General features: G+C 47.1%; 1 protein-coding gene across 1 annotated transcript; it reads left to right on the top strand.

Annotated features, from left to right (window-relative positions):
• Positions 1–1,733: 1,733 nt before the first annotated feature.
• STYX (serine/threonine/tyrosine interacting protein) lies at positions 1,734–25,857 on the top strand. Its single transcript, XM_054970910.1, has 11 exons — positions 1,734–2,072; positions 9,745–9,777; positions 12,490–12,543; positions 13,484–13,581; positions 14,982–15,042; positions 18,472–18,508; positions 19,053–19,092; positions 19,177–19,227; positions 20,924–20,996; positions 22,103–22,187; positions 25,346–25,857. The coding sequence occupies exons 1-11, from the start codon at positions 2,016–2,018 to the stop codon at positions 25,414–25,416; spliced, it is 660 nt and encodes a 219-aa protein (XP_054826885.1). The 5' UTR covers positions 1,734–2,015; the 3' UTR covers positions 25,417–25,857.
• Positions 25,858–26,414: the final 557 nt, after the last annotated feature.

Raw genomic sequence — 26,414 nt, 5'->3', positions numbered from 1 at the left:
TCTGGGATTCAAAGGTTGACTGCTTCCGTCTATGGAGGTTCTCTTTTGTCACCATGGATGGCAGCCACTGATGGACCTATCCTCCTCTGTCTAATCTCCATTCAAAGCTGTCTCTGCCTGTGGACCATCACTACAGCCTGTGGCAGTGAATATAAGAACAAAGAAATGGAACCACTGTACTACACTGGCATGTGAACACACATTGATGAATATTTTGCCTGTGTCATGTTTCTGCCGAAGTGTTGAGCCTGCTCTTAATGGAGAGACTAGCCCTCCAACCCCCCCCCCCCCGCCCCATATTCAGCAGTTTCATTATCTGGAGGGCAGGATGAGGCAAAAAGGTAAGCCCAGTAATAACTTTTGGAACTCACTGCCACATGACGTAACTAAAGCACTGGATACAAGAATTAGGAGGAGCAAGAGCAAGATCTGGGTCCGGTTGTACCTTAAAGACCAAACATATTTCCAAGACGTGAACTTTTGAGAGTCAATACGCCCCTCTTCAGATACATTTGGAAGTGGCAGCGTGTCGGGTTTTATCCAGCTAGAAAGTGGGAGGGGTAAGGTGTATCTATGCTGTGATTAGCTTGATACCCTGACCTGGATGGCCCAGGTGAGCCTGATCTGCTCAGATTTCAAAAGTTACGAAGGGTGGGTTAGTAATTGGATGGGAGACCTTAATCAAAGACCAGGGTAGCAGAGGGAGGCAATGGCAAACCAGCTCTGTTAGTCTCTTGCCATGAAATCCCCACGGGGTCGCCATGTCCAGCTCTGATTTGAAGGCGCACACTACTTAATTAGTAGAAAAGAGCAAGAGTCCCATAGCACCTCTAAGACTAACAAAGTCTGTGGTAGGTTATCAGCTTTTGTGAGTTCCAACTCACTTCTTCAAATCCTTCATGAAAGCTCCTACCCTACCATGAATTTTGTTAGTCTTATAGGTGCTCCTGGACCCTTGCTCTTTTCTACTGGTATCTGAAGAAGTGAGCTGTGACTCATAAAAGCTCCTACCCTACCACAAATTTTGTTAGTTTTATAGGCGCTACTGGACTCTTGCTCTTTTTCTACTACTGCAGACAAAAAGGGCTGCCTATCTTAATCTCTCTCCTGAATAAGCTTGATAGGAGTTGGGGGTGTGAAACGCAGAAAATCAGCATCTGTCCCGAGAGGATCCAAGCGCCCTATTCAGCGCTGGAGGGGTTCCCTCATTCCGAATTTGCAGAGAAACGTAAATATCAGCAGCAAGATTTGCAAGCCTTCCCCTTCTCATAGATCCAGAGGAGTTAGTCTGTAGTTGCAAAATAGTAGAGTCCAGTAGCACCTTTTAAGACTAGTAGCCAACTTTACTGTAGCATGAGCTTTCGAGAGCCATATCCCCATATCTTCGTCAGATGCGCCTGACGAAGAGAGCTGTGGTTCTCGAAAGCTTATGCGACAATAAAGTCGGTCAGTCTTAAAGGTGCTACTGGACTCTGTACTATCTTTCCCTTCGCAGCATCCACGTCACGCAGGCGCACAACGGGACGGCTAGAGCGAGGCGAGCCTGGAGCGCGGTCGGCCCCGCCCCTTTCTCTCTCCGGCCACACCCCCTCGAACCCCGCCGCCGGGCCACGCCCACGCCTCCTCCGAGGCGGGCGGGGGAGCGCGGGCGCTGTGCCACGCCCCCTCCTTTTACGGCCCGTCCGGGCCACGCCCCTCGGGCAGCGGCTGGCGGGCGACGGTTGGCGGCGGCCGTGAGGGAGGGAGCGGCGCGGGCGGGCGGCCGGGGGGGGGGAGCGAGGGAGTGACCGCCGCCGGCCCCGGGGGAGGGGCAGCCGGGCCGGGCCAGCAGCATGGCGGCCGCGCGGGAGCCTCCGCCGCCGCCGCCGCCGCCTTCTCCTCCTCAGTCGCCGGCCGCCATCGCTCGAGCGCCGCGGCTCGCCCGCCGCCGTCGCCGCGTCCCGCCGGCCTGACGGGGAGGGGAGAGGCCGAGGCCGAGCGCGTGTGAGGGAACGAGGGCCGCCCCCGGCCGGGCCATGGAGCTCGCCAGGCCGGTCTTCCCCGCGCTGCCGCAGCCCAAGGAGGACTCGGAGGTGAGCCCCGCGCCCGGACCCGCGCAGGGCCTGTCGGGGCGGGCTGCCCGGGGGCCTCTCCGGCGCGCCCCCGCCCGGCGCGCCGCTCCTTCCCCTTCGCCGCGCTCGGGAGCCGAGAAGCCGCCCGCGGCGGCCTCCCCGCACGCCCACCGCGCCGAGACCAGCGCGAACGGGTCCCGCCGCTGTTGCCCCCCCCCGAGGGTTGCCAAGTCCAGGGTGGGAAATTCCTGGAGATTTGGGGGGAGTGGAGTTTGGGGGGGGGGCTATAGACCTCAGCGGGGTATAATGCAGTCGGGCCCCACCTGCCAAAACAGCCCTTTTCTCCCGGGGAACCGATGTTTGTAACCTGGAGAGCAGTTGTAATTCCGGGAGATCTCCAGCCACCACCTGGAGGTTTAACAAATAAGGCAAACCTAGTGCACAGATTGTAACCACCTGGAGGTTGGCAAGCTTTCCCCTCCCTGCCAGTAGATTTCAGGCTCTTGGTTTTGCACAAATACAGGCACTTCGTGACCCTCTCTTGTTAAGTGTAGGATGCTGGAGTGTCCTGCCCCCTTCAAGGGATGCGATTCTGCTTTTTCCTACACGTGTTAATTCAGTCACAAGTGCCTGTGTTTGCTCCGTGTTCTTGTTTCTGTTTTATATATCCCCCTCTGGGGGATTTATATCCCCATATCCCCATCTGGTTGGAATTCCGTATGCTCTTGGGCAGAGTAGATGATACTGAGGAACCGTTTTTCAGACCTGGTATAAAGCATGTTATAATGTCGCCTCTGACTTAGGTCAACCCTATGAACGAAAGACCTCCAAAATGTCCTATCATTAAGAGACTTGCTCAGATCCTGCAAACTGGAGGACGTGGCTTTATACTAGTAAGCCATCTTGTATAGAGTAGGTTTGTGTAATATGTATTCAGTGGTACAGAATTGACACAAGTTTTCCTAGCTCTATAGGAGTCCTCATCCACAATTACAGGATTTGTTCTCATCCACCCTACTGCTTTCATCCTAAGGACTGCTGGTTGAGTTGCCACGCTGCCTCCTGAGGATGTTGGTTGGCCCCCTCTTCAGCTAGAGAATTTTACTTGAATTCCTGCTTTGGTTCTAGTAGAATATGCCTGTTATTTGCCCTTCTCCCACTCTTCTTTAACAAGGGTCTGTGTGAACCTCATTTAACAGGCATAAGGGACAGAGGACGTCTTGGTGGTGCATTAAACCCATTCAGTCACCCGTTTTCTCCATTTGTACATCCCAAACTTAGCTGCTAGCAAGCAGGCTTGGCTATTGAATCAACTTAAGATGTAAATATGGCATAGAATTCTCCCATTATAATAAGTCCAGTGTACATCCTTTGGTTACCTGCCTGCTTCCGTATTTACTAAATTTGCTTGAGTTGTAGCTTTCCCAGCCAAACACAGCCGGTGCTGTAAAGCAACAAAAAAATCTCTGTTACTGGAGGATGCTTTGATTCTAGCTTTGGTGAACCTCCAGGAAAAATATTCTGCTCCTGGAGCCAGCCATTAAGATCTCTGCGTTCTCTTGCAAGCCTAAGGGCAAAAGTAGCCCATGACGATGGAGGGCAGCCTCCTGCCTCTTCTTTTTAGCTCTTTGTTTCTTCTCTCCTTTTTGTTCACCTCTTATGCTTGTCTTTACATCATGCTTTGCACATCCCCTCTTTATACTTCCTGCATTTCATATCTTCCCCCTCCATCTCTGGTTCCATTGATGCATTACTTGGTTACTATATTTAGCCTCACCATTTCCTGTCAGAGTCCATAGTAATCCAAATGTGGTCCTGATTTTGGGATTTTTAGGTTGAATATAGCCTTTCTCCCAAGCATGGCAGCTGAATTTTAAATCTTGTCCTCACGCCCATGTTTTAAAGAAATTTACCATTATGCTGCTGAATGTGTGGTAGCTTGTATTTCATTTGCACGCAGTGAAGTGTATTGCATGTCCTTTGGGTTATGCCTGGAGGATTGTACACATAGGAAAGGTTTTATCTTCTGTTGGCTTTCACCTTAGCAAGGTTATCCATTTCTGGCATTGCTTAGCTGTACTGTGTTAGCGAGGTATCAGATGGTCACTTGTAGGCCCCAGTAAAACCCCTGCCACTGAGGAAGATTTATTGGCTTCAGGAGTTCATTTGGCCTGAGTAAGAAATTGTGGGAAAGACTGTTAATTTTTGGAAGTTATTTGTACCTTCACTGGTACAAGTAACCACTCCACTGGTAAAATGCTGTGGAGGAGGCTTTGCATGTTGTTTTGTGGAAAAGGTTAAAGATCATTATTAAAATAATGTATGAACAACTAATAAGAGACCACAGAAATAAACAGTTTGGGACTGCAAATAGTATCATATGTGTTTTTATGATAACAACACTGGAGAGACATGTAGAACAGAAATGTGTTCAACGGCTGTATTTATGATACAATCCAGGAGATGTCTGAACGAGCGGTAAGCTGGGACAACAACAAAACAGAAAAAATGGGCAATTTCTGCTCTTCTTTGCCATCTTGTCAGCCATCTGTAACAGGGGTTGAGGACTTGAGAATCAAATATGGCTCTTGAGCGTAGTGGGGGGCAATGACTTAAATTGAAATTTTTATGTTGTCTTCCTGTCCCAAGGACAAAAATACAGATGCTCTCTCTGCTGCAAAATCAATACTATTCCGCTAAGTGATTCAACATTAACTTAATCAGTACAAAGTTCACAATATGTTCATACATTTATAGATAAACAGTGTGCAACTCTCTTCCTTAATTCATCATGTTCCAAATAGAGTTAATAAACAATTCCCACAGGTTATCAAATGTTTTGCTGTTCAGTCCAGTCTTTTGGAGGGAAGGACTTCTAAAAGTGGGATGTGGTTATTGACAGCGGAATTCCATATGCTGTTGCTGTTAAGCCTTTCTTTATGGCGGCTTCTTCCAGTTTAGTTGTCAATGCAGATTAAAAAGGGACAGTGAGAAAGATGGTTTAAAATCGCCCATCTTATACCTGAGCCATGGTGAGATGGACTAAGTACAGGGGTCACATATCTGAGAATGCGGAGCAGGAAAGAGGTACAAGACCTCTCTGCTCTAATTTGTGCCTCGTTGTGTTTCTAATCCACGACATTCCTAAAGGTTTGGATGGGTAGAAATAGGTGAAAACACAGAAGTTACTGTGACAGTGGCTGTCCACTCATCTATTTCAGCTGAATTCAGTTTTCTTCTATGGGGGTTGTTGATGTGCCTCGATTCACTATCACTCTCAATAGCATCAGTTGAATTACTTGTTAGTCCCATATCGGATTACTGATTACAATATATAGATGTATAAATAAAAACATTAGCATTACTTTTTATTTGACCTGCACTGCCAGTCAGGCAAATTCATAACTTAAAAAAAAATTGAATTGTTACATATATCCATGGTTTTATTCTCTCCATACAGATCAACAAAACATACATGTACTCTCACACAACTCCTCGGGAAAGTCACCTGAAAAACCCTTGAAACTGCCAAACTTCCCTTATATTGTATTGGTAATGGCATCCATTCATTACTGTTACTTTTATGAAATGTTGCATTTTTAGAAGTTGATCATTTTCTGTTCATTAGAAAATTAATCGATTTTGGAAAATTTTCTGTGTGATGTACTATACTGACTTGTGCCATGTGTGTGCCTGACATAGGCTGGGCATCTTACAGAAGCATACTATTCTGCTGCCTCAAGCTGCCTTCTGCCTCTTGGCACATTATGCCACTTCATGCAGTCCAAGTTTGCTTGTATTGCCATGTGCTGTCCAGTACTTCATATCATCCAATACATTGTGGCACTTTGTGCCACCTCCTTCAGTGTATTGTCCTAAGTGTGTGCAAGATACTGTGTTGCATATCACATTATGCTGGTAAATGGTGTTCATCCGTTTTTTTTGCCATGTGATGATTTCCTGTAAGTCACCAGGGTAGTGCTCAAATTTGGATTCTTTTAGAGCAGTCTGGAGCCCAGGAGCCCAGGTTGCATAAAACAGTGCCTCATGGGCTGCCTTTCCCTTCCAGTCTTAGAGCACTAGACCGGTTCTGACACCTCTCAAGGAGCCAATCACAATGCCTTGGGCCTATGGAGCCTGGCCTTGCAGGCTGCCTCCTCTATCTGGACAAGGTGTCGTGTCAGCAAGAGAGAACCTGTCCCAGAGAGAACTTTTTCCTGCATTTCTTGCCTCTGCTTTCTCAGGAATCCTGACTGCCTGCTTAATAACAAATCACTTTTCTCCTGTGGCCTTAATGAACTGTACCCAGGCTTCTGATGCTTCCAGCATATTATGCCACCTTCCAAGCATGTTGTGTCACTTTGTGCTGCCTTATGCCGCCCAGCATTTTATGATACTTAGAATAGAAGTGGGCACGGTCCTCAAAACAGACCTAACTTTGACACGGTCCAGCCTGGTTCATGGTTCACGAACACGTGATTCGTGGGACTCAGTTTTCACAAACTTTGGTCCGTTTGGGCTGGTCCATGGTCTGTGAGTCAAGACATCCTGGTGCCAGTCTATCAATTCCCTAGGCAATGGAATGGGCATTTGCAGACCTTGAAACACACCAATCCTAGCCCTCAAAACCTTGATAGGCAGCTCTGGCTGCCAACCAGAGAGCTCCCATTCTTCTCTATGCGAGCAAGGAGCAAGAATTAATTTCCTAGGCAACAGAGGGGAGGAACGTTCTGCAGTCCTGGGAACACACCAATCCTAGCCCTTAAAAACTTGAAAGGTGCTCTGGCTGTCAACCAGAGAGCTCCCATTCTTCTCTATGCGATCAAGGAACAAGAATTAATTCCCTAGGCAATGCTGGGAAGGTGTCTGTGGTGAGTGAGGGGGCTCTTCCCCCACGCTTTTCTGTTTGATTTTGCTTCATTGCAGCTTTTTGGTGCTGCAAGCCAATGCAGTATCTAATGCAAGCTAATGCAGTAATCCTAGTATCTACTGGAAGTTTCCTGGTGGTGGCCGCTTTGGGGGTCTGTAACTCAAACCTCCGAAATGCAATCTTGGCCAAACTTGGAGAGTGGCTGGAGGAGAGGATGCTGAAGCCTCACTGCGAGTTTGGCATCTCTGAGTGCGAAGGGGGCCGTCCTACGGAACACGGACCGATGGACCAGTCTGTGAACGGGGTGGGTCCGTGAAAAGTCCGTGGTCTGTGAAACATGATGGACCACGGGCCGATGGTCCGTGGGTTTTTTCCAGTCCATGCTCACCTCTAACCTAGAATATAATACAGCCAATGCTGTGTAATATATCAGTCTATTTTATGCTGCTGAGCATTTTGTGCAGTCCGGCATATTCTCCTTAGGCTGGCCACCATATTATATAATACATATTCTTATGCATATTTTTATTTATTTATTTATTGCATTTGTAGACCGCCGTCCCCGTCGGATGGTATGTGGTAGCTGGAAAAAGATAAGGCCTTCATACTTACGTGTCAGGAATATTGTACTTGCAAAAACTGTGGATATTTATTGCATATGCAAGGCATACAAAATCAACGACTGTAAAAAGTCATGTTGATATATAAGTTAAAAACAAATTGGTGCATTTACTGTCAGAATTCTGTTACATATTTATAAAACTGAAAAAATGCTGCTTTCTGTTTTTTAGAAAAACATATTGTCAGATATGTAACTTGAATGTCTGCTTTTCAGGTTGCAAACAGATAAAAATCTTAGTGCCTGAAGTTCAAATAAGCCTAGAAGTAGGTAAAGTGTGTGCATATTGCTGTTTCTCTGCCTTTCCAAAAGATGCTTCTAATTTTATTCCAGAGCTGTACTGGGAACAAATAAATATGGGAGTAGAAATGTTAATTTCAGTAAAGAAAAATCACAGTCAAAGGCATCAGAAAGAGCAACAGGACTTCTAAAAACAAGTCTTAGATATGCTTGCTTTACATAGTAACGCCCTTGACTAATTATTAAACAAGCGGGTGGTCTAATTCAAGTCTGTGATCTTGAGCACACTTGGAAATGTTCCACTGAAATCAATATTGCTTCAGGTGTAAATTGTAGGGAATCCATACTTTGGTTGCTTAGATTTGGATGTCTGTCTGGGATCTGGAACTGGATAACTGTATTTGTTTTTTGTTGGCACCCAGAAATGTAGTCGTTTGCAAAGCTGTTTTGGGTTGACACAGTGTGAAGATTGTTCATTCTCAGTAATGCTTACATTTTGGGCTAGCTTTCCGTGGTTTAAAAGGCTTTGTAAATTGCCAGTTGGGACTGCACGAGTTGCAGCAGTTCTGTACAAATAGCTCATCCTGATGCATCACTCAGCTAGTTTTAATAGTTTTGTTGTTGGGAGATAAAATAGTAGAGTGGAAGCAAGCGAATGTGTGTGCATTCGTTTCTTGCTGTGCCATTCAGAAGCCTTATTGGAAGAAATTTGCATGGCAAAAAGGGGCTTCAAACGCTGCTCAGTTCCAAGGAGCTTTTCAGCAGTGCCGAAAGAATACAACTTGAGCTGGTGAGCTCAGATGCGCATGAAGCCCCAGGTGCCTGGTACAGCATAGATGATGGTGCTTGAAAACCTGTTTGTGCCTAGTATGAAGTTCACACCTGTTAACTGTTGATCACTTTTTACTAGGGGGAAAAACCCCTCTCTACTTCCTTATGTGACATCGTTTAGATCCCACAGTCGTCCAAAGGAAACCGGGGCAGTTATATGACTTGACTTCCTTAACGGAGGAAATGGGTTGAATGTAGTTATGCTCTTAAAAAGAAACTCCTTTGCGCTGTTTGTCCTAACAGGGTTAGGGTTGAGATTACGCTAACTTTGCACACATAATAAAATGTATCTAGATCTCTTAAGTACAAAATTATGAACATGAGAAGAGCCCTGCTGAATAAAACCAGTAGTCCATCTGGCCCACCCGGCTTCCTGTCTCACACAGTGGCTAGTCAGTTACTCCGGAGGGCCAACCACAGGGCATAGAGGCCGAGGCCTTCCCCGGTGTTGCCTCCTGGCACTGGGATTCAGAGCTTGACTGCCTCTGAATGTGGTTTCCTTTAGTCAGCATGGCTGATAGACTCCTCTTGCTAGTGAAAATAAAAGGCGGCGTGTTTTATTTGTTGCATAATGTTAGTGAATTACTCTTCAGTGGTATTTTGGTAGCCCAATGGGCACTTAATAATTGAAGTCATTGCTTGCTACGGTGGGGGAGATAAAACTTACTATTTACTGTCCATCCAATGGTGATTACAGTTTAAACATCAAGAGAATGATAGGTTACTTTATAAAAATCTTGTTCACTTTATAAAAACGCCCTCCTGAATAATACCGTCTAACTGTAACCCTGTTACTTTTATGGAAAGTTCCATTTTTGCTGCAACCTTATCCCTTCCTGAACAAATTCCATTGAACACATTCTGTGGACTGGTAGTGGTGTGGGAGCTGTATGAACTTGCTTGTCCGGCAGTCAAGCTACCTCCCGGGCAGACTCCTTATCTGAGTCATTGAATTCTTATCAAATATGGGAAGCACGATGCCCTTTGTGCACTTTAACGATGCAGTACCAATTAGTAATGATGATCGTTTCTTCCCCACCCTACCCCCACCTTCCAGCTTTTTCAAGAACTTGATTTTTTGTGTGTGGCTAATTTGTCTTTATTTTGTATGAACTGTGTGTCTTTTTCTCCAGGATTGGACATACCCAATGAGAAGAGAGATGCAGGTATGAACGTCTCTTTTAGTCAAAGCCAGTTGTTAATTAGCTACTTGGTACTGCTTAGCAAAATCCTAAGGAGCCGTGAGATGGGTCTTGTGCGCTACAGGGGAAATCAGGGATTAGCATCTGGAAGCCGCCTGTCTCCAGAAGAGGCCCTGGTCTCAAGAAGGCTAATTCCGTGTGGTGAGCAGGGTGCACCTGAAAGGTAGAGCTGCCACCACAGATGATCTGTACAAAGCTGTGTTGCTTCATGATACCGTGTTCCCAAGATCAGAGGATTTGTTGGGATCATCAGATTAGTGTGTTGAAAAAATTGCAAGCTCGTGTCCTCGTAGAAATGGTGGTTGCTGCAAGCTCCTGGGCTTGGGGGCAACTCCCAGCCCAAGGCTATTTGCCCAAAAGTCACCATTTGGTGATGGCAACCTTTGTTCCTGGGCCGTTGGCTGCCCTCCATGCAGAATTTCCTTGAGTGGGCCAGGTTTGCGCCAGGCAATACACCACTTCTTCAGGGTCTAGGAGGCCTTTGGTTCAGCCAGGAACTCTTCCTGTTGTGTGTGGACAGTAGAGGACGCTGGTCGGTCACCCTGTGGCAGTCACTGCCATTGTTCTTAAGAATGGTACCGTTATTTCAGAAAGTTGTTAAGTAGGTTACATTTAAGGGGGGGGAAAGAACCGGGAGGTGTGGAACAAAACTAACGGTTAGGTGGGATCCTCGATTTGTGACTTGTCCATTTGGGAGAAGTTGAATCTCTCGCTGTTCCTAGAACAAAGAAGTAATCTGGGAAAGTCTATACATGCAGGAGGATCAGGTGCGGAGGGAGGGCAAAGAGATCAAAATGGAGGAAGAGGACAGATATTCTCAAACATTTGTTTCATGTTTAATGTGTACTTAGAATTTTAGTATATTGATTTTGGTAGGGTTCGCATCAGGGCATGTGTGCTTAGGATTGCAGCCATAATAAAGATGCAAATAACTTGTAAAATTCTAAAATAGAAGTCTTTTTTTTTGCATGGAGATCCAGACTGAACGAGAAACCTTCCTGATATGTCTTGTAGAAGTAGGTCTAATATAGCAGAAGAGATTTCCTATTTAGCTGCATGACACACAGAAATTCAATAGGATCAGTTTTGCTTGGCATGCAGATATAGTGATGGAAAGCTTTGCCTGTTGTATTTCTTATTTGGTTGTTAAAGGCACAGGGGACCTCTCATCCCTAAATATCACTGGCACCAAGGGTGTGTTGAGAAATGGTTTGGTAAAATAATTTAGATGACTCAAGAAAGTGAGCCAGTGTCTGCTCCTTAGCTTAGTGGGGCATAAGGACATAAAGGATCTCTGAAGGTAAATATTGACCCCAGGGTTTTTTTTCTGAGAAAAGAGGTGGTGGAACTCAGTGGTACCATATGCATGTGCGGAAAGCATGTGCATGTGCATGTGCGCGCTCCCAGGACCGTGTGATGACATTACTTCCGGGAAGTGACATCATCACACAGGGCATGACCACCCCCAGGAGCGCTCCCATGATTCAAGTCCGCTTGCCTCCCTGCCCCGGGCCAATCCTGGCCGTTTGGGGCCCGTTTAGGCCCGAAGCAGCCAGGATCAGGCCACTGCCGGGCGAGGGAGTGTTCCCCTGCTTGACAGTGGCCTGATCCTGGCTGTTTCAGGCCCGGTCCTGGCCATTTCAGGCCCATTTTGGCCACTTTGGGCCCGTTTCAGCCTAATTTGTGCCTGAAATGGCCAACATCAGGCCACGGCCAGGTGTGGGACTATTCCCTCACCTGGCAGCAGCCCAATCCTGGGCATTTTGGGTCCCTTTTGGCCATTTTGGACCCGAAACAGCCAAGATTGGGCTGCTGCCAGGCGGGGGAGTGTTCCCCTGTTCATTAGAGGCCTGATCCTGGCCATTTTGGGCCTAATTTGGGCCCGAAACATCCAGGATCAGGCTGCTGGTGGGTAGAGGAGTACTCCCTGCCCGGCAGTGGCCTGGTCCTGGCCGTTTTGGGCCCATTCAGGGCCCGAAACAGCCAGGATCGGACTTGAAACGGCCAGGATTGGGCCGCTGCCGGGCGGGGGAGTGTTCAAATTTGCCTCTTTTTTTCAGACAGAGTGTGTCCAGTAGTCTACTGACAAATCACTTTTTTGTGAAGTATTGACTACATTCTGACATGAGTTCCAGGTGATGAGGCAAGCAGTGCGTGCTCCTGTTTTTCATTCTGCCAAGATCTTCTGTCTACTGTGCGGGAGAGTTTCCCTCCATGGCACCACTTATGAGTGTGTTGTCCCTTTAGCTCCAGGCCTAACGACCGAAAAGTTCTGGCGTGGGGAGGTAGCTGGATTTGTATCTGATGTCTGGGTTGAAGTCCCTGGTGTAGCATGGACTGGCTGATCCTAACTGAACCTTCCCAGCATATTGCCGTTTTACTGCTAGTACACCAATAATAACAGCTGTGTCAACAGTCCGGCCGTAGTTTGTTGTGCTGCTCACATGCTACTGGGTGAAATTCTTTTTGGTCATAGACACATCTTGTGACCACCATTTCTGAAGCCAAAGAACCCCCATCCTCGCCATGTAGCCCGCAGGGAGCAGGGCAGCAAATTTAGAGGCTTATTAGACTTGAACAGTTAAAGTGCAAATAACGTGTCTTCCGCTGTCACTAACAGTATAGTAGGCTGAATTTTGTGTGTTTTGTTTCCTTCCCTCCCCCCTTCCTTTTTAGGAAATTTTACCTGGGTTGTTCTTGGGCCCATATTCTTCAGCTATGAAAAGCAAGGTACGCCTATCTTAAGCTTTTTTTTATGCTGCAAGTAAATGCAATTGTACAAAGAACATCAATTATTCTGCACACGGGAATAATTACACACCTTTTGATATGTTAATTGCTACTGAATGTATTACATTGCTCTCTAATTCATCATTTTGTTTGAAAGAAGGTTTACCAAAATCTTGTCTTTTCTTTGTGTGGTAACTTAAACCAGAATTAAATCTATACATATCAATAACTTGCAGTACCAATGAACTCTCTGGAATCTCTTCTATTAAAAACATTTTCCATTGTGTTGACCTTCAAAACTTTCAGATAGGTTTTTGAAACTTCTGAATCAAATAAATTTGCCATTAAATTCATGCACATGTTAATTTAATGACAGCTTTAAAGCGTTTGTGTGCCTGTGCTGCATTAGCAGACTCTCTCTGGTTCCCTTGAACTGCCCAGTCTCCTTCCAGAGCTTTGAATGGAAGTGGCAGGGAAGCTCCTTTAGGAAGCTGCCTTTATCCTACCCCCAGAACTATTGGAAATGGCTGGACAGTCTCCAGAAACCTGGATGGGAACGACAGCAAGTCTTTGTGGTGATTCTTCAGTATACAGGGGCTTGTGCAAGATGCTGGTTATTACTGTCCAAGTAGGGGGTTGTTTGTAAATCACACTGCCAAGATTCTCTAAGCTCTGAGGCTCAAGCAGATATTTCTCCTTCACCACTCAACTCCTGTCAATATTGTGCCCTTTTTGGAACATGGTCACTCTTCATCAGTTTTCTTTTCCTTTTGATTGATAAGTGATTTTTTCCTGTGTATCTGGAGATGGAGTCCCCTTTGTGGAAATGTCTACCAGTTAAATGCAGAGGACCCCAAAAGGTGTCAGTTTTCTCCTACCATTATTGCATCAGTACTAACTTCAAGAGGTTTTCATTTTCTTTTAACATTTCGTTCTGCAGCTACCTATACTTCAGAAAAATGGAATTACCCATATAATATGCATACGGCAAAATATTGAAGCAAACTTTATTAAACCAAACTTCCAGCAATTATTTAGGTAAGCATTGCAACACTATTCTGCAAATGACAGTCTGACGCTTTATTCAAGAAACATGTGCTTTGTTAGCAAGTTTCCCGGTGGATTCTTCATGTAGGGACAGTTTCAAAGGTCTCTTGAATCCAAGAAGTTGGCAAGTATGCTGGATTGGTTCCCATGGAGCCTCTCCCTAGCGCTTCCCCAGTGCAGAGCCCCTTTCTGCCGAGGAAGAGCACTGCCATTAGAGGGAAAGAGGAACAGGACTCAGTCCATACGTCAATGCCTCCATAGGGTTGGAAGTGCAGGCGCAGGAGTTTCCTTGGCATGTTCATCTAGTTTCTTCATAACTTGCATTATGATGGACAAAGGAGGAAAAGTGAGGTTATGTCCTGTCTGTCTTGTCAACCCTATCAAAACAGGCCTTTTCCCAGGTAATGTTCACATTTCCAGCTGCTGTGACTTCAGAAGGGCCTCTCTGCTTCTCTCCAGTCTAGTTCCCATTTCAGGAGCCGTGTTTGTTCCCACAAGGGAGCAACTAGGAGGATGGGACAAGTGCTGCCGTTTTGTAACTCCAGAGGTCAGCAGGGCAAGTTTTCACACTAGCTTTGTCAGGCAGGCAAGGTCTGTGCTCCCCCTCCTCGAAAACAAACCACAGAATTTCTTCAAGGGCTTGGGGGTGTAGCTGCTGGTCAGCATAGGCTTATTTCTGGTTACATTATTAGTTTCAAGCCTTCAGTTCCCATCCTCAAACTAACCATCCTTCAAAAGGTGTGAAGAAAGAGGAGAGAGCCGGGATGTGTCGTATCTTTCGTTCCATTTCATATTGACCTTCCCAAAATTGCATCTGTGTAGGGATTTGTGGCGGGGGGCATAAAGTGGTGGGCGGCCTTTAAGCATTATTTGGAACCATCCCTTCGATTAAGAATAATTTAATCTTTTGATGTATAAATTTTGCTGCCTCTTGTACCATGACTCTTAAGGTGCAAATGACATGTGACGCTGCAACCACATCTACCGATAGCCAAACTGCCCCATCTCTGTTGGAGCCAAGGGCATGTGCAACCCTTCCTCTGCCATCCCCTCTTCTCCTCCAGTCCCTGTCATCTAAGCAGCTTCCAATTACTCAGTAATTTCAGACCTAGTTTGAACTGGCTTAAAGCAGCTGTGGGGGGGAGGGCTTCGGGGGGGGGGAGTGGCCAGCCCTGCAGAGGGCTCCTTCCCAAAGGCAGCTCGCAAAAACGGGGCTCTGGGGCCGTTATTGCGTACCACTGCAGCACAACCTGTGGCTTGCCCCGAGCCGGGAGCCTGCATTTTAACTTGGCTTCTTTATATCAATTTCTGATTATTTCCAAGCTACGTGTTTGCAGTCTACAAGATGAGCAGTCATGGCTGTGAATTTAACACACTTATTTTAATTGTAGGTATTTAGTCTTGGATATTGCAGATAATCCCATTGAAAATATAATAAGATTTTTCCCTATGGTAAGTGTTTCTCTTGGCTTGTGAGTTTCATACTAATGCTGTTCAGGAGTGGTGCTACACTAACTCATGTTCATGAGAGCAAGAGGCTGCTCCTTCCCCCAAAGCATTGCAGTCGTTTTTTCTTGCTCCTGTGGTGACACCAGCAGCGACTGTCATTGATGCTCTAGGAAGCATTTTTCTGGGCCACATTGCATGGCTGTTCTTGAAGTGGAAAGATCCGTTCAGCACGACATCCTATGTAGTTCATGTAGCTACAGTTTTGTGAATCCTCCCCCTAGTTAGCAGCATTGCGCTATCCAAAGGTAACCCATCGCTAGGCTGTTACTACTTTGTGGTCTCTGTGCCTCACACTGGATTTTTGTGCTTGTGCAGAGGCTGGCGTTCAGAAACTTCGGGGCTTGTTTTTTTGGCACAAAGACCTCCCCTTTAGGATCACAGCTTCAGACTGCGTGTGCTCTGAAGTGGGGAGGAAGCCACTTAACCAGAGAGCAGTGCAAATGGAAGTGCTCTACCACCTTTGCTCGTTACGGGGAGGAGATCCATCTACCTGTCCTCTGCCTTCCATCCTGGAGTATCTTTTCCATTGTCCGTCTCTAGGATTGGAACACTCATCACTCAAGGTCCGTCTGGTGGCTGTCTCCGCTTCTCAGCCTGTCATCCGAGGATGCTCCCTCTTCTCATAACATAACATAGCAGTTCTTCTGAAGCCTCATTTGGCCGTATCTTCCAGTGCAGCTTCTGACTCCAGCATGGACCCTGCAGCTTGTTCTGATTCAATTTATGGCCGGGCTTACCTGTGGCTACCTGTGACATCCAGCATCTTGCACAGAAGACAGCTTTCCTAGCGGCATTCTCACAAGGCGGCAGGCACCAGCTCTCTCTGCACTCTGCTCTGATCCCCCCATTCCTGTGATTCCATACAGAGCAGGTCTCCTTGGCCCTGGCAGCTCCTTCATTCCTGAGGTGGTGCTGGGATTCCATCAGAACCAGAACCTTGTTCTGCCAGCCCTTCCCTCTCATCAGATGCAGAAGGGACTCGCCCTTCCTTAGGTGCCACAAGGGCCCTCTCCTTCTGTGTCAGCCGCACTGAGGAGTTCTTCAGACATCTTGCGTGTTTTGTCTACTACGGAATAGAGAAAGGCTAAAGTGTCATCCCGATGCCTGTGGTTGGATATCCTAGCTCTAGTCATCTCTGCTATGAAGTGGCAAAGAAACCGCTCCTGCTAAGAATCCGTTTTATTCTATAGGAGCTGTAGCAGCAACTTCAACTTTTGGTAGAGGTGTGTAGCTGCTTGGCCTCAGTCAACAAAATGTATTAAATGCTCCATCTTCGATACATGAGCTAGAAGCGGTGCATTGTTTGGACATGCTGTGTTTAACTCGCTCTTTCATTAATGCGCCCGTAACTGCCTCCAGGCAGGGAAGCTAGCTCGTATTCATGCATTAATGTGATGTGCAGAAACCACAAGGAAGTAAAAACCAGTTGCGTACCTGTAAGTGTTCTTCAAGTGGTCACCTGTGCCTCGATGCATATGCAAAAGGTACTTTTAGCTTGCTGCCGTGTACTTGTACGTTGTGGAAGGAACTGAGCAGGATGCCGCATCTCTCTCAGAGCGTGCACAGTCTGAGGCGACACTCATGAGGGGGAGGTCTTTGCAAACTGCTAACTCTAGAAGCTCCAAATGCCAGTTTCTGCAGAGGCGCAAAGCCCATCCATGTGATGCCCGGGTGACTGTTCAAGGAATGACAGTTGCGAGTAAGCAGCCTGCTTTTCTCCTGTGCAAGTGGCACTGCTGTGAATGAGAGCTGCGTGAAAGTTTATTTTGAAGCATATATATACCCTGTCTTTTTTCTAGGCTCATAGCAGCTTTCGAAACAATGCACAGAGTGCTCTCCTTTTAATGTAATTTGTGCTGGAGACCTTCTCAGGTGATTGTGTCTTGTTTTAGAGCCATGCAAACGCTGAGGGGGAAGAGCTGTCCAGTACGGTGATTCTTGCCTCAAGAATGGCTTTGCTAATCTTCTGCTTGATTCTAGAAGATATCTGAGTTACTTTTACTCTTCAGTCTGCTAGGTGCCCAGTTGCCCTGGAGATTAGTTGTTCACCAGACCATTGACCATGGTTAGCATTTCTGACGACGATCTCCTCACGCCTGTGGGGGCCTCTGGGAGTCTCTCTGCACCGTACTTTTGACATGTGGTTTTCACATGGTGGGAGATGCAATGTTAGCTGGAAAGCATGGTTTTGATAGACATAGCCGGTGGAGAACGCTCCAAAGGGAACGGAGTCTCTCACAGCCCTCTGCTGCCTCTGGCGTCTCCCAAAGCCTTTGCCCTGCTGAGGCTCGGTTGATTCAAAGTTTTAAGCAGCAAGGGTGGCAAGGTAAAAGCTTCAGAAGGGGAGACCAGCACGCCAAAGCAGCGGAGGGCTGTGAGTGAATCCGTCCCCTCCGGAGTGATTTCTGCCGGCTCTGTCTTTCAAAACTACACTTCCTGGCTAACATTGTGTCTCCCGACACTTGACAGACACGGGCCCCAGCATCTCGTGTAGAGACTCTTACAGTGCTGTAGAGACGTCTGAATGCTCTGTGTACGTGCCAGGAGTTTGAAGAAACACTGGGAAAGGCTGCAGATCTCTTGGCCCCACGTTGCTGCTTCACAGCTCTGGCGACTAGGAGCCTCTCTACAAAAACAGAAGGCAAATTATTCCCACTCCAGATGTTACCTGCAGCTTCTAGGAAGACCTCTGTTCTGTAAATGCAGATATTTGCAGGTAGACATGCATCTTGTCGACATGGGTTCCCATATCTAAATGCAACACCTCTGTGAAAACTTTCCCGTCCATCTTTTAGCCTGGAAGTTGATAATTGGGAAGGGATGGATGAGCCTGTCTGTTGGCCTTTAACAAAAGTGCCTTGGAGGCCGTTAATAGCCCTTTTGCTGCTGCTCTGTGGCAGCACAGAACATATAGCAGTATGTCCAGAATGCACTTCTTAGCACAGCTTTATGTAGGGAAATGTTGCTGTGTGAAAGTTGATATTCGTGCTGGCAAGGTAAGTGCAACGTTGCACAAAGAGGCAACACCGCTGGTAGGAAGATTTTTGTCTGCAGACGTGACTGCAGTTGAGCTTCCTTGAGCCACAGCATCCAGACACAGCGCACCCCTCTGATGTGTGGTCATTGAACTCACATTCAGCAAGCCATTTTAAGCCATAGATGGCTACTGCAGGTGTAGCCTGAAAGCAGCAAATGTTTAAGGAAAGTCATCTTTCTTCTGCAAAAAATGTCAGTAATAAGACTTATCAGCAATTGCAAACCTCATTTTCCTTTGTGTAAACTTTCTTTTGTCCATGATCACCAGTCCTGCTGTAAGAACTTCTGAGTTGAATGTAACAGGAATGGCATCTCCGTGTGTTTTTTCCCCTTTAGACTAAGGAGTTTATTGATGGCAGTTTACAGACTGGAGGTATGTGGCTTTTCTGTTTGCCTCCCTACTTTTATCCTAATCACACATAAGTGAGTATGGGGAGGTGGTTGAACTTATGTCGTGGTGGTAGGAGTGTTTATAGATCCAAGGCAAAGTGGGCATTTCCCTACCTGGGTGCTCCTTCTAATTTGGGGAGCAGCTTTTCTCACTGAGTGAATAGTATCTTCTGGGGGCTGATGGTGGCTAGAGGAGTCTTCAAGTTCTGCCTTCACCACTCAGGTTACTGAGAGGCTGAGGAATAGGTTGCAGCGTGGAGGCCTTGCTTGGGGGACCCAGAGGGAAACGCAGAGCTTAGAGCGGACCTTTGCCTTTTGCTTAGAGGTGCTTAAGGGACTGGTGTTCGTCCTGCTGGCTTTCAGTGAGCCGTGGTTGTGCTCATGTTACTTTGCTAAAAAGCCCCCTTGCGGGTTTTGTTGAAGATTTGAAAGATGGGGGTATAAATTCAGTCTTTAAAGACAAGTAGTTGGTGATTTGGGGGGAGAATTCAGGCCGGCTCGTGTAAAGTAACTATTTCCATTCCCAGGAAAAGTTCTTGTCCATGGGAACGCAGGGATTTCCAGAAGGTAACGATGGCTTCTCTTTATTTTAGCATTCACAAGGTGTGGCCATTGGATATCTTACCTTACTTCTTTTTTTTCTTTTTTCAGTGCTGCCTTAGTTATTGCGTATATTATGGAAACATTTGGGGTGAAGTACAGGTATGGAAATGTATGATCCTATTTTCTGTCTTGGATCCCTGAGCCACAATGTGGCCAAAATGGGTTTTCCGAGAGATGCTGCTGCATTGAGCCAGGCTGCCCCTTTGCCTCCAAGCTTTCATGAGGATGGTGGGGGTGGAACAGCCACTCTTCCTGCCCTCCCCATCAACTCTAGGGCAGCTCTTCCTGGGTCAAGTTCGCTGCTGCTGTCATGGTAGCTAGGGGCCACGATGAACAGCAGGCTTCTCCCCTTCCCAGTGGCTGAAATGGAGCAGATGAGCAAATGAGCCTGCCTGTTGGGGTGAAGCTCCAGATCTGTCGTCCCTTCCCCAGCACTTAAAGCTGCCTTACGTTACAACAGAGCACCCCATCCAGTATTATCCTCTCTGACTGGCAATGGCTCTCCAGCCTCCTTCACTTCTGTGCTTCCTGAGATCCTTCCACTGGAGGTGCCGAGACTGAATCTGGAACCTTAGACACGGAACGCTTACGTCCTACCCCTGAGCTCTAGCCCCTTCCAAAGGCCAGTAGGAGATCCCAGAGAACAGCACCTATTTTTGAATGGCGAACCAGTCCCTGTACGAGCAACTTGACATCTCTACTCTGGGCTCCGCTGGCAGCCATTTTCAGAAATGTTCCTCCCTGTTCTTTGCTGACCTACTTCCTCTGCCCTCGCTACGTTATCTGGCCTCAGTGGATACTTGGCATGCAGGGTGTTCCCTGGTGCACCCATGGCTTTTAGTCAGTGCCCTTGGTGTGTGTGTGTGTGTGTGGAATAGGTGTATGAGCACATCTAGGGCCAGGGGTTTCTGGGGCTGAAACTGGAGGCAGGCAAAAGGAGTATCCTCAGGGGGTTAGATTGGTTCAGGGGGAGGGGTTCTGTTCATAATGTAGTTGAAGGTTATTTGAGATGCTGGAAGTGGGAAGTGGTGCTTTCCCCCTCCCAGTATAAAAAATTCAGTGGGTTCCCTGTTTCAAGGTGGGGTCCTGGGTCCAGATCTGTTTCGAGCAAAACGGGCTCATGTCCAAGAGCTGCATCTTGATCTAGAGAACAGAAGTCCAGATTTCCACCTTAGATACCTGGATATCTGTTATTGTGCCCTCAGCCTCTGTAAAAGAGGCTTTCATTTCACATGAACTCGCCTCAAAGGATTGCTGCAAAGAAGGAAGTGTTGTCGTCCTTGACGGGTTTGTGTTTCAGTGGGCCTGTCAGTTCCAGCAGGCTACGCACAGCAGATCTTCCCAGTGAGCTGAGCCCCTCTTCAGTGCTAAAGTAACAACTGGAGCCCTTCCTGAAACAAAGCAGCTCTGCATGAGGCTAATGCCTGGGTAGGGCTTCTTGGGGGAGCCCTTGAACACCGTTCTCTGCCCCTTGAAGGAAGGCCAGAAAGGGTAGGCTGGGAGGGCCTAATGGCCCTGGAAAGGGAGGCATGACCCAAAGGAGCAACGCGCAGAGTCTGGCCTGGCTGCAGCAGCATGGTTGGGCAGGCAAGGTGACTGTCACGGCCTGGGTGAGGCGAGCTGATTCCCCCAGGCCATCAGCCCACTGGGACTTCTCCTGGTGGCTATAATAGCTAATCACGCCTGATGTATAGAATACACACAGCGCTCAAGAAAATGCCAAGAAAGCTCGTAAGGAAGCTAACGCTGACTGGTATAAATCAAATACGAAGACCAGTCATCTTTTCTTGTGCAGGGACGCATTTACGTACGTGCAAGAAAGAAGGTTCTGTATTAACCCCAATGCCGGATTTGTTCATCAACTTCAGGTAAGCCCCCCTCCCTCCGTCTTGGTGGTCTTTCTGGTATGCATGGGTCTGAAATGCATGGGTCTTCGGTGACTGAGACGGAAACATTTATTTACCACTTGCCTTACCGTTTTTCTGAAAATGGCTTTGGCTATTGATAGGCATAGTACCGCAAGTTGGCTTTTCCTGTCAATTTCTGTTGTGGACATTGTCCCCATCCACTTGCTACACATCTGCAGTTAATTGCTTACAGCCTCAAGCCTCCAGAATATCCTGAGCAGGAACTGGAGATCACCTATAATTCACAGAGGCTTTTAGCTCTGGAAAGCACTGAGGCTTGCAGAGGATCCCGGAAAGACACGTTGGAAGTGGTCTGGAAAAACCTGGGCCATCGTCATGTACAAAGCACCTAGAGTGGGGGGCGGGTCTTGACCTAGAACTGACAGGGCTGTCTGATGTTCAAGTGTTTGGATCCCACAGCACTTTCTGCACCTTAGCTTGCAACTGGCAGTGAGGCAGTAGCCTTCATATTATCCCAGTTGCTGCATTTTCATTCCATTTTGCTGTGACATCCCTAGGCTATGTTCAGACTTTCACAGATCTGTCAGACAGGTGTAACTGTGGCTGCCAGAACACTGTACATGCTGCATAATTCTATTCTGGTTAGAAAACTGCTGTTCTCCCTTGGTGGTGATTGGCTGTCTCCAAGGTTTTTCAGGGTTTTAGGCAGTTCACTCCATTCAGCACGTAAAGGAACGTAAGCGCCAACAGTTTTGTAACTGCTCAGGTGGTTCAGATGGGAGAGTTGCCGTGGTTTGTAATGGTTTCAGGTCTTGAGTTCACAGTTCCAGAAGAGGGGGGGAGGACAGTGGGCTGCAGTAGGAAGTGAGGAGGGGGCAGAGCTATGCTTTTGGTCCTCTAAATCCAGCCCAAAGGGTTTGATGCCCTGCCTCCATCTCTGTTTAATGTGTAATTCTGACCAGCCAGGTGAAGAAGAGTGTAATATTCCCGCCTTCATGATTCTGTCTTGGGTCTCTGGTCATCTTCCTCTTCTTGTGTCTTGGGGGCTGCTTGAGCTAGATTCCCACCTGTGCTTGCCCCACCATTCACAGTACTGCCTCTTTTAGGAATACGAAGCCATCTATCTCGCCAAGTTGACTATCCAGATGATGTCACCTCGGCAACTGGAGCGATCACTGTCTGTTACTACAGGTGAGCTCTCTCTCTGCTGCTGTCTCTGCCCCCATCCTAACAAGGTTGGCCTGTTGCTGCCGTGGAAGGGGATGTTCACACCTCCATTTTGTTTTAATGAGGTGAGCTTCACGGTCTAGGCTGTGTTCGCAGCAGGACAGTTTTCTAGGCTCTGTCCTGTCCTGATAACACAGAGTGGCACCAGCTACAGCCCCCAGTGACTGTCTTGGTTCAGGGCCAGACCAGGCCAGTTTCAACCAAAGATTAATCTAGACACGGTGAAAATCCCATCGCTGTCACTTGGGATTCTGTCTGAACATGTATACAGCCTGTGTTAGCAGGAGTTCCATTCTTCTGTGAGTTTCGGATTTATAACTCAGGTGCATTCTCTTGATCCTGGGATGTGCAGGCAGTATATGGTGGCCAGGGAGCAGGCTGGTCCACTGGTTGTTCCCTTTTCTCTAGAAGAAGGTTGATGGCTTAATTACAGCAAGATTAGACAACTGGAACGCACAGGATGTGCGTCTGCTCCTTTCCAGAAATGTTAGTGGTGGTCCAAGCGTAGCTGGCGGCTGCAGGGATTCTCTTATATCCCAGTCTTGCATCATCCTCATCGGTTTTTCTGGGCCTGCTTAAAGGACTGTCGTTGGAGATTCTGCGGGTGGCCATTTGAGAAAGGGCCGTGGTGCGGAAACTGGAGAGTTCCCCCGAGGGAAGTTTGTTTTGCCCTGCCGTCACGTGCGTTCAGGTGACAGGGGTGGTCTTTGTGAACCTTTGGGGTGCCGAGTTAGATTTTCCTGTCGATGCGGATCCTGTTTCTGTTCTGCCCTCGGTTGGGTTTTTCGCTGTACTTGCTGGATTCTGGCATGGCTCGCGTTTTTAATTGCTACGGGGTGTTTAGAATTGTGGTGTCGTGTTGTAGATTTGAAATTGAAAGCTGAGGTAAATATTTTAAATATATCTGCAGCAATCTCAGGAGTAAACGATCGTGTAGCACAAGATGACTGAAATTATTCATTTCAGATACAGAAAGAGAAGCTGGAAAAGGTGATCAGATGCAGAATCCTTTGCACAGTAACTAAATTTAGTATACATTTGTAAAAAAATTGACGGAATTTGTTTGCTACATTGGGGCCCACCCCATTGCTCGCTGCGCTCACAATATTTAACAGTGCTGTGAATACTGGAAGAGCAGTTCTCCCTCCTGCCAAAATACTAGCAGCGATACCTGATGAAGCAATAGTGCGCATCCTTTTTTGGCAAACTGTAGGCAATGTTAGATTTATAACAAATCTCACACTGCGTTTCTCTCAGATGGAGACCCAAAAAAGTTTACCTTTCTCTCATTCTCAATTTTATCCTCACAACAACCCGTGAGGTAGGCATGGCTAAGAGTGTCTGACTGACCCAAGGTTTCCAACCAGCTTGCCATGGCAGAGTGGGGACTTAAACCTGGATCTCCTTGATGTTCTGACCACTAAGCACACTGGCTCTAAGACTTCAGAGAAATCATTGTCACCTCCCCGCCCCAGTGTTGTAAAGGAGGGGATATTTTCTACCCTCCCTGTCTCTGCTGTGTGTACCCAAAGTGCATACATCCTTCTCCTGTAATGCTTTTAAACCTCACAACAACATCCTTAGAAGTGGGTTGGAGTGACAAGTCAGGGAAGTTGTTAAGCCCCCTTTGCTTTGTAATGAAGGGGCTATTTCCCACCCTCCTCTATGCTGCCTGCACTTTTCTGGCTTCTTGTGATTAAGTCTTTGCTTCCATTGCAAATAGAATGAGGATGTTCCGATTCCCTCCGTCTTCAGCACAGCAGCTCCCACGATTGTGCTGAAGCTGGTGGCCAGTTTGCAAGTGCCTGGCTTTCTATTCTGACGAGTTATGCCTGCCACAAAAAGACAGGCGGACAAATGAAAAGATTTGAGAGACACCCCCTCCCCACTTTATTATTATAGACTTTATTTATGCCCTCGTTTGCCCTCCAGCGGAGACACAAAGCAGCTTACATCCTTCTCCTCTCTTCCTTTTTATCCTCAGTGTAATCCTGTGCGGTAGGCCTGGCTGAGTGTCTGACTGGCCCAAGAGCAGCCAGCAACCTTCTGTGGCAGAGGGGGGACTCAGACCTCATTCTAAGCACTGCACCAGACTTCTCTGATAGCTCAGAGAAGTTCTTTCTTTTGTAATGGAAGGGACATTTTCCACCCAGCTTCTGCTACAATTCTCCCCAGCGTGGCCCCAAAGCTGCTCACATCATTCTCCTGTTCTTCATTTTATTGTCACAGCAGTAACCATGTGAGGAGCATTAGGCTGTGCGGATGTGACTGGCCCAAAGTCGCCCAGCGAGCTTCCATGGCGGAGGGGATTCAAAGCAGGGCCACCCAGATTCTGTGCTGAAACTAACCAATAGACCACACAGGCTATAGGCCAGGGAAGTGTTTAAACCTCCTTTGGTGATGGAGGAGATATTTTGAACCCTCCCTGTCTGTGCTTCGTTTACCTTACGGACTTCTTGTGAGTAAACCTTTACTTTCATTGCAAAAAGCAAGAGGGGTGTTCTGATTCCCTTCTCTTCTGGCCCTGCAACTCCTATGATCATCTTGACGCCGGTGGCCAGTTTTGAAACTCCCAGCTTTGAGTTGTGCCTTCTACTGATTGGTCCTTTTATTATTACAGATTTTGGTGTAGTCTTAAAAAGGACACAGTTAATAAAAATTCAGCTTTCTAACTTGTCTTTGAATGGAATATTTCAAGGAAAAATGAGATGTTTCTGCAGAAATCTATTCCTTTATATTCGAACCAAGGGCCAATCTAGATGTGATGGTCCCCCGTCTGCCACGAGGGCACTGCCACTATTATAAAGTGTTTTAATAATGCCATAAGGGCCTGGTGCTGATCAGGCCGGCAGCGCTGGGTTCCATCCCACACATGCACCTTTTCTCGTGCCGAAGCAGCAAGGGAGATGGTGCAGCTATTTTGACGCTTGATAAGGGACATGGGAGGCAAGGGGCCACCTCAGACCACCACAGCATTTTAAAATCACTTTATGATGGTAGCAGTATCCCTGCGGGCACCATCACGTCTACTTTGGCCCTAAGGGCCCTTTCAGTTCGGTAATAAATCTTCTTGCTTCCATCTTCTTGCCCAGCCTCTCCAACTGAATCTGTCTTCTTTGCAGGAAGTTTGAAACGGACCCATGAAGAGGATGAAGAAGTCGGCAATATGCAAGCAGCAGCACAGAACGGTTGATGCTGAGGGCCCCCTAGAATTGTGGGCGGGGCATTTCCATTCACTGGCAGGTGCTAATTTCAGCAGGATTCAATCAGCTGAATATTTACGGGAGGGGGGGACACAAGCCCAACTTCCAGATGCAAACCTGCCCCTCCAATAGCACACCAGGCAGCATTTTAAGGTATTGGACTCCTGGACTGACTAGATGGCACTGATTGTTTTATTCCTTTTTTTACACTTTATAGTTTTACCCTAAACCAAGACTTTTGGACTTGCAAAGAGGTATTATTGCAATAATGCACTTTTCATACTTGAAATTTCTTTATTTGTATTGATAAAGTTATTACTTTAAACAAAATGCGAGTTTGGGTGGGGAGGATTTGTTTATAAAGTTATTTGTGTAATTTATAACAAGAGTCTTTAGTAAAAAAACAACAACCACCAACTTCTTAAAATTTACTGTAGTTTGTATGGTGTTTCACTTCTCAAGATTCTTTTAAGATACAGAAAATGATTTCTGTGAGGTGTTCGGATTTATTTCCACAGTCACCATGAATTAGAATGGGTTTTTCATACCTTGTGTTTAGCCATAATACAATGCTCAGGTTCTCTTCCAAGTTAAGCAGCTATTTTGGCCCGGTGAGAAGCCGCTGGTTTATTGGAAGATGACCTTGACCACAGGAATGGTCTCAGCAGGCAAACGATAGGAAGAGGTTTCCCTATCGGGGCCATCCATTCACTGCATTAGGCACAGGAAGAATTCAGTTGTGGGAGCCTGTGGGCCTTCATGCCTCATGCAGCTCACTAAGGACGAGATCGAGTTCCCAGGTTACCCGTCTGCTGCAGAAACCAAGGGTGGGGACAGGCTGCCCACTGAGCAGAAAATCGGTGTCTTCCCCGGAAACAACAGCTTGGACCGTTGTGCTCTATAAATATTAATTTTCCTGCCTCCCCCCTCTGGCTTCATTGATCTGTGCCCCCTGGATCGTTGGGGGCCCAGGAACATTATGGAGGTT

This window comes from Eublepharis macularius, chromosome 2, assembly GCF_028583425.1.
Source record: "Eublepharis macularius isolate TG4126 chromosome 2, MPM_Emac_v1.0, whole genome shotgun sequence".
Taxonomy (NCBI): domain Eukaryota; kingdom Metazoa; phylum Chordata; class Lepidosauria; order Squamata; family Eublepharidae; genus Eublepharis; species Eublepharis macularius.
Note: the sequence above shows the minus strand (reverse complement) of the source record. Positions and strands in the feature narration are given on the sequence as shown.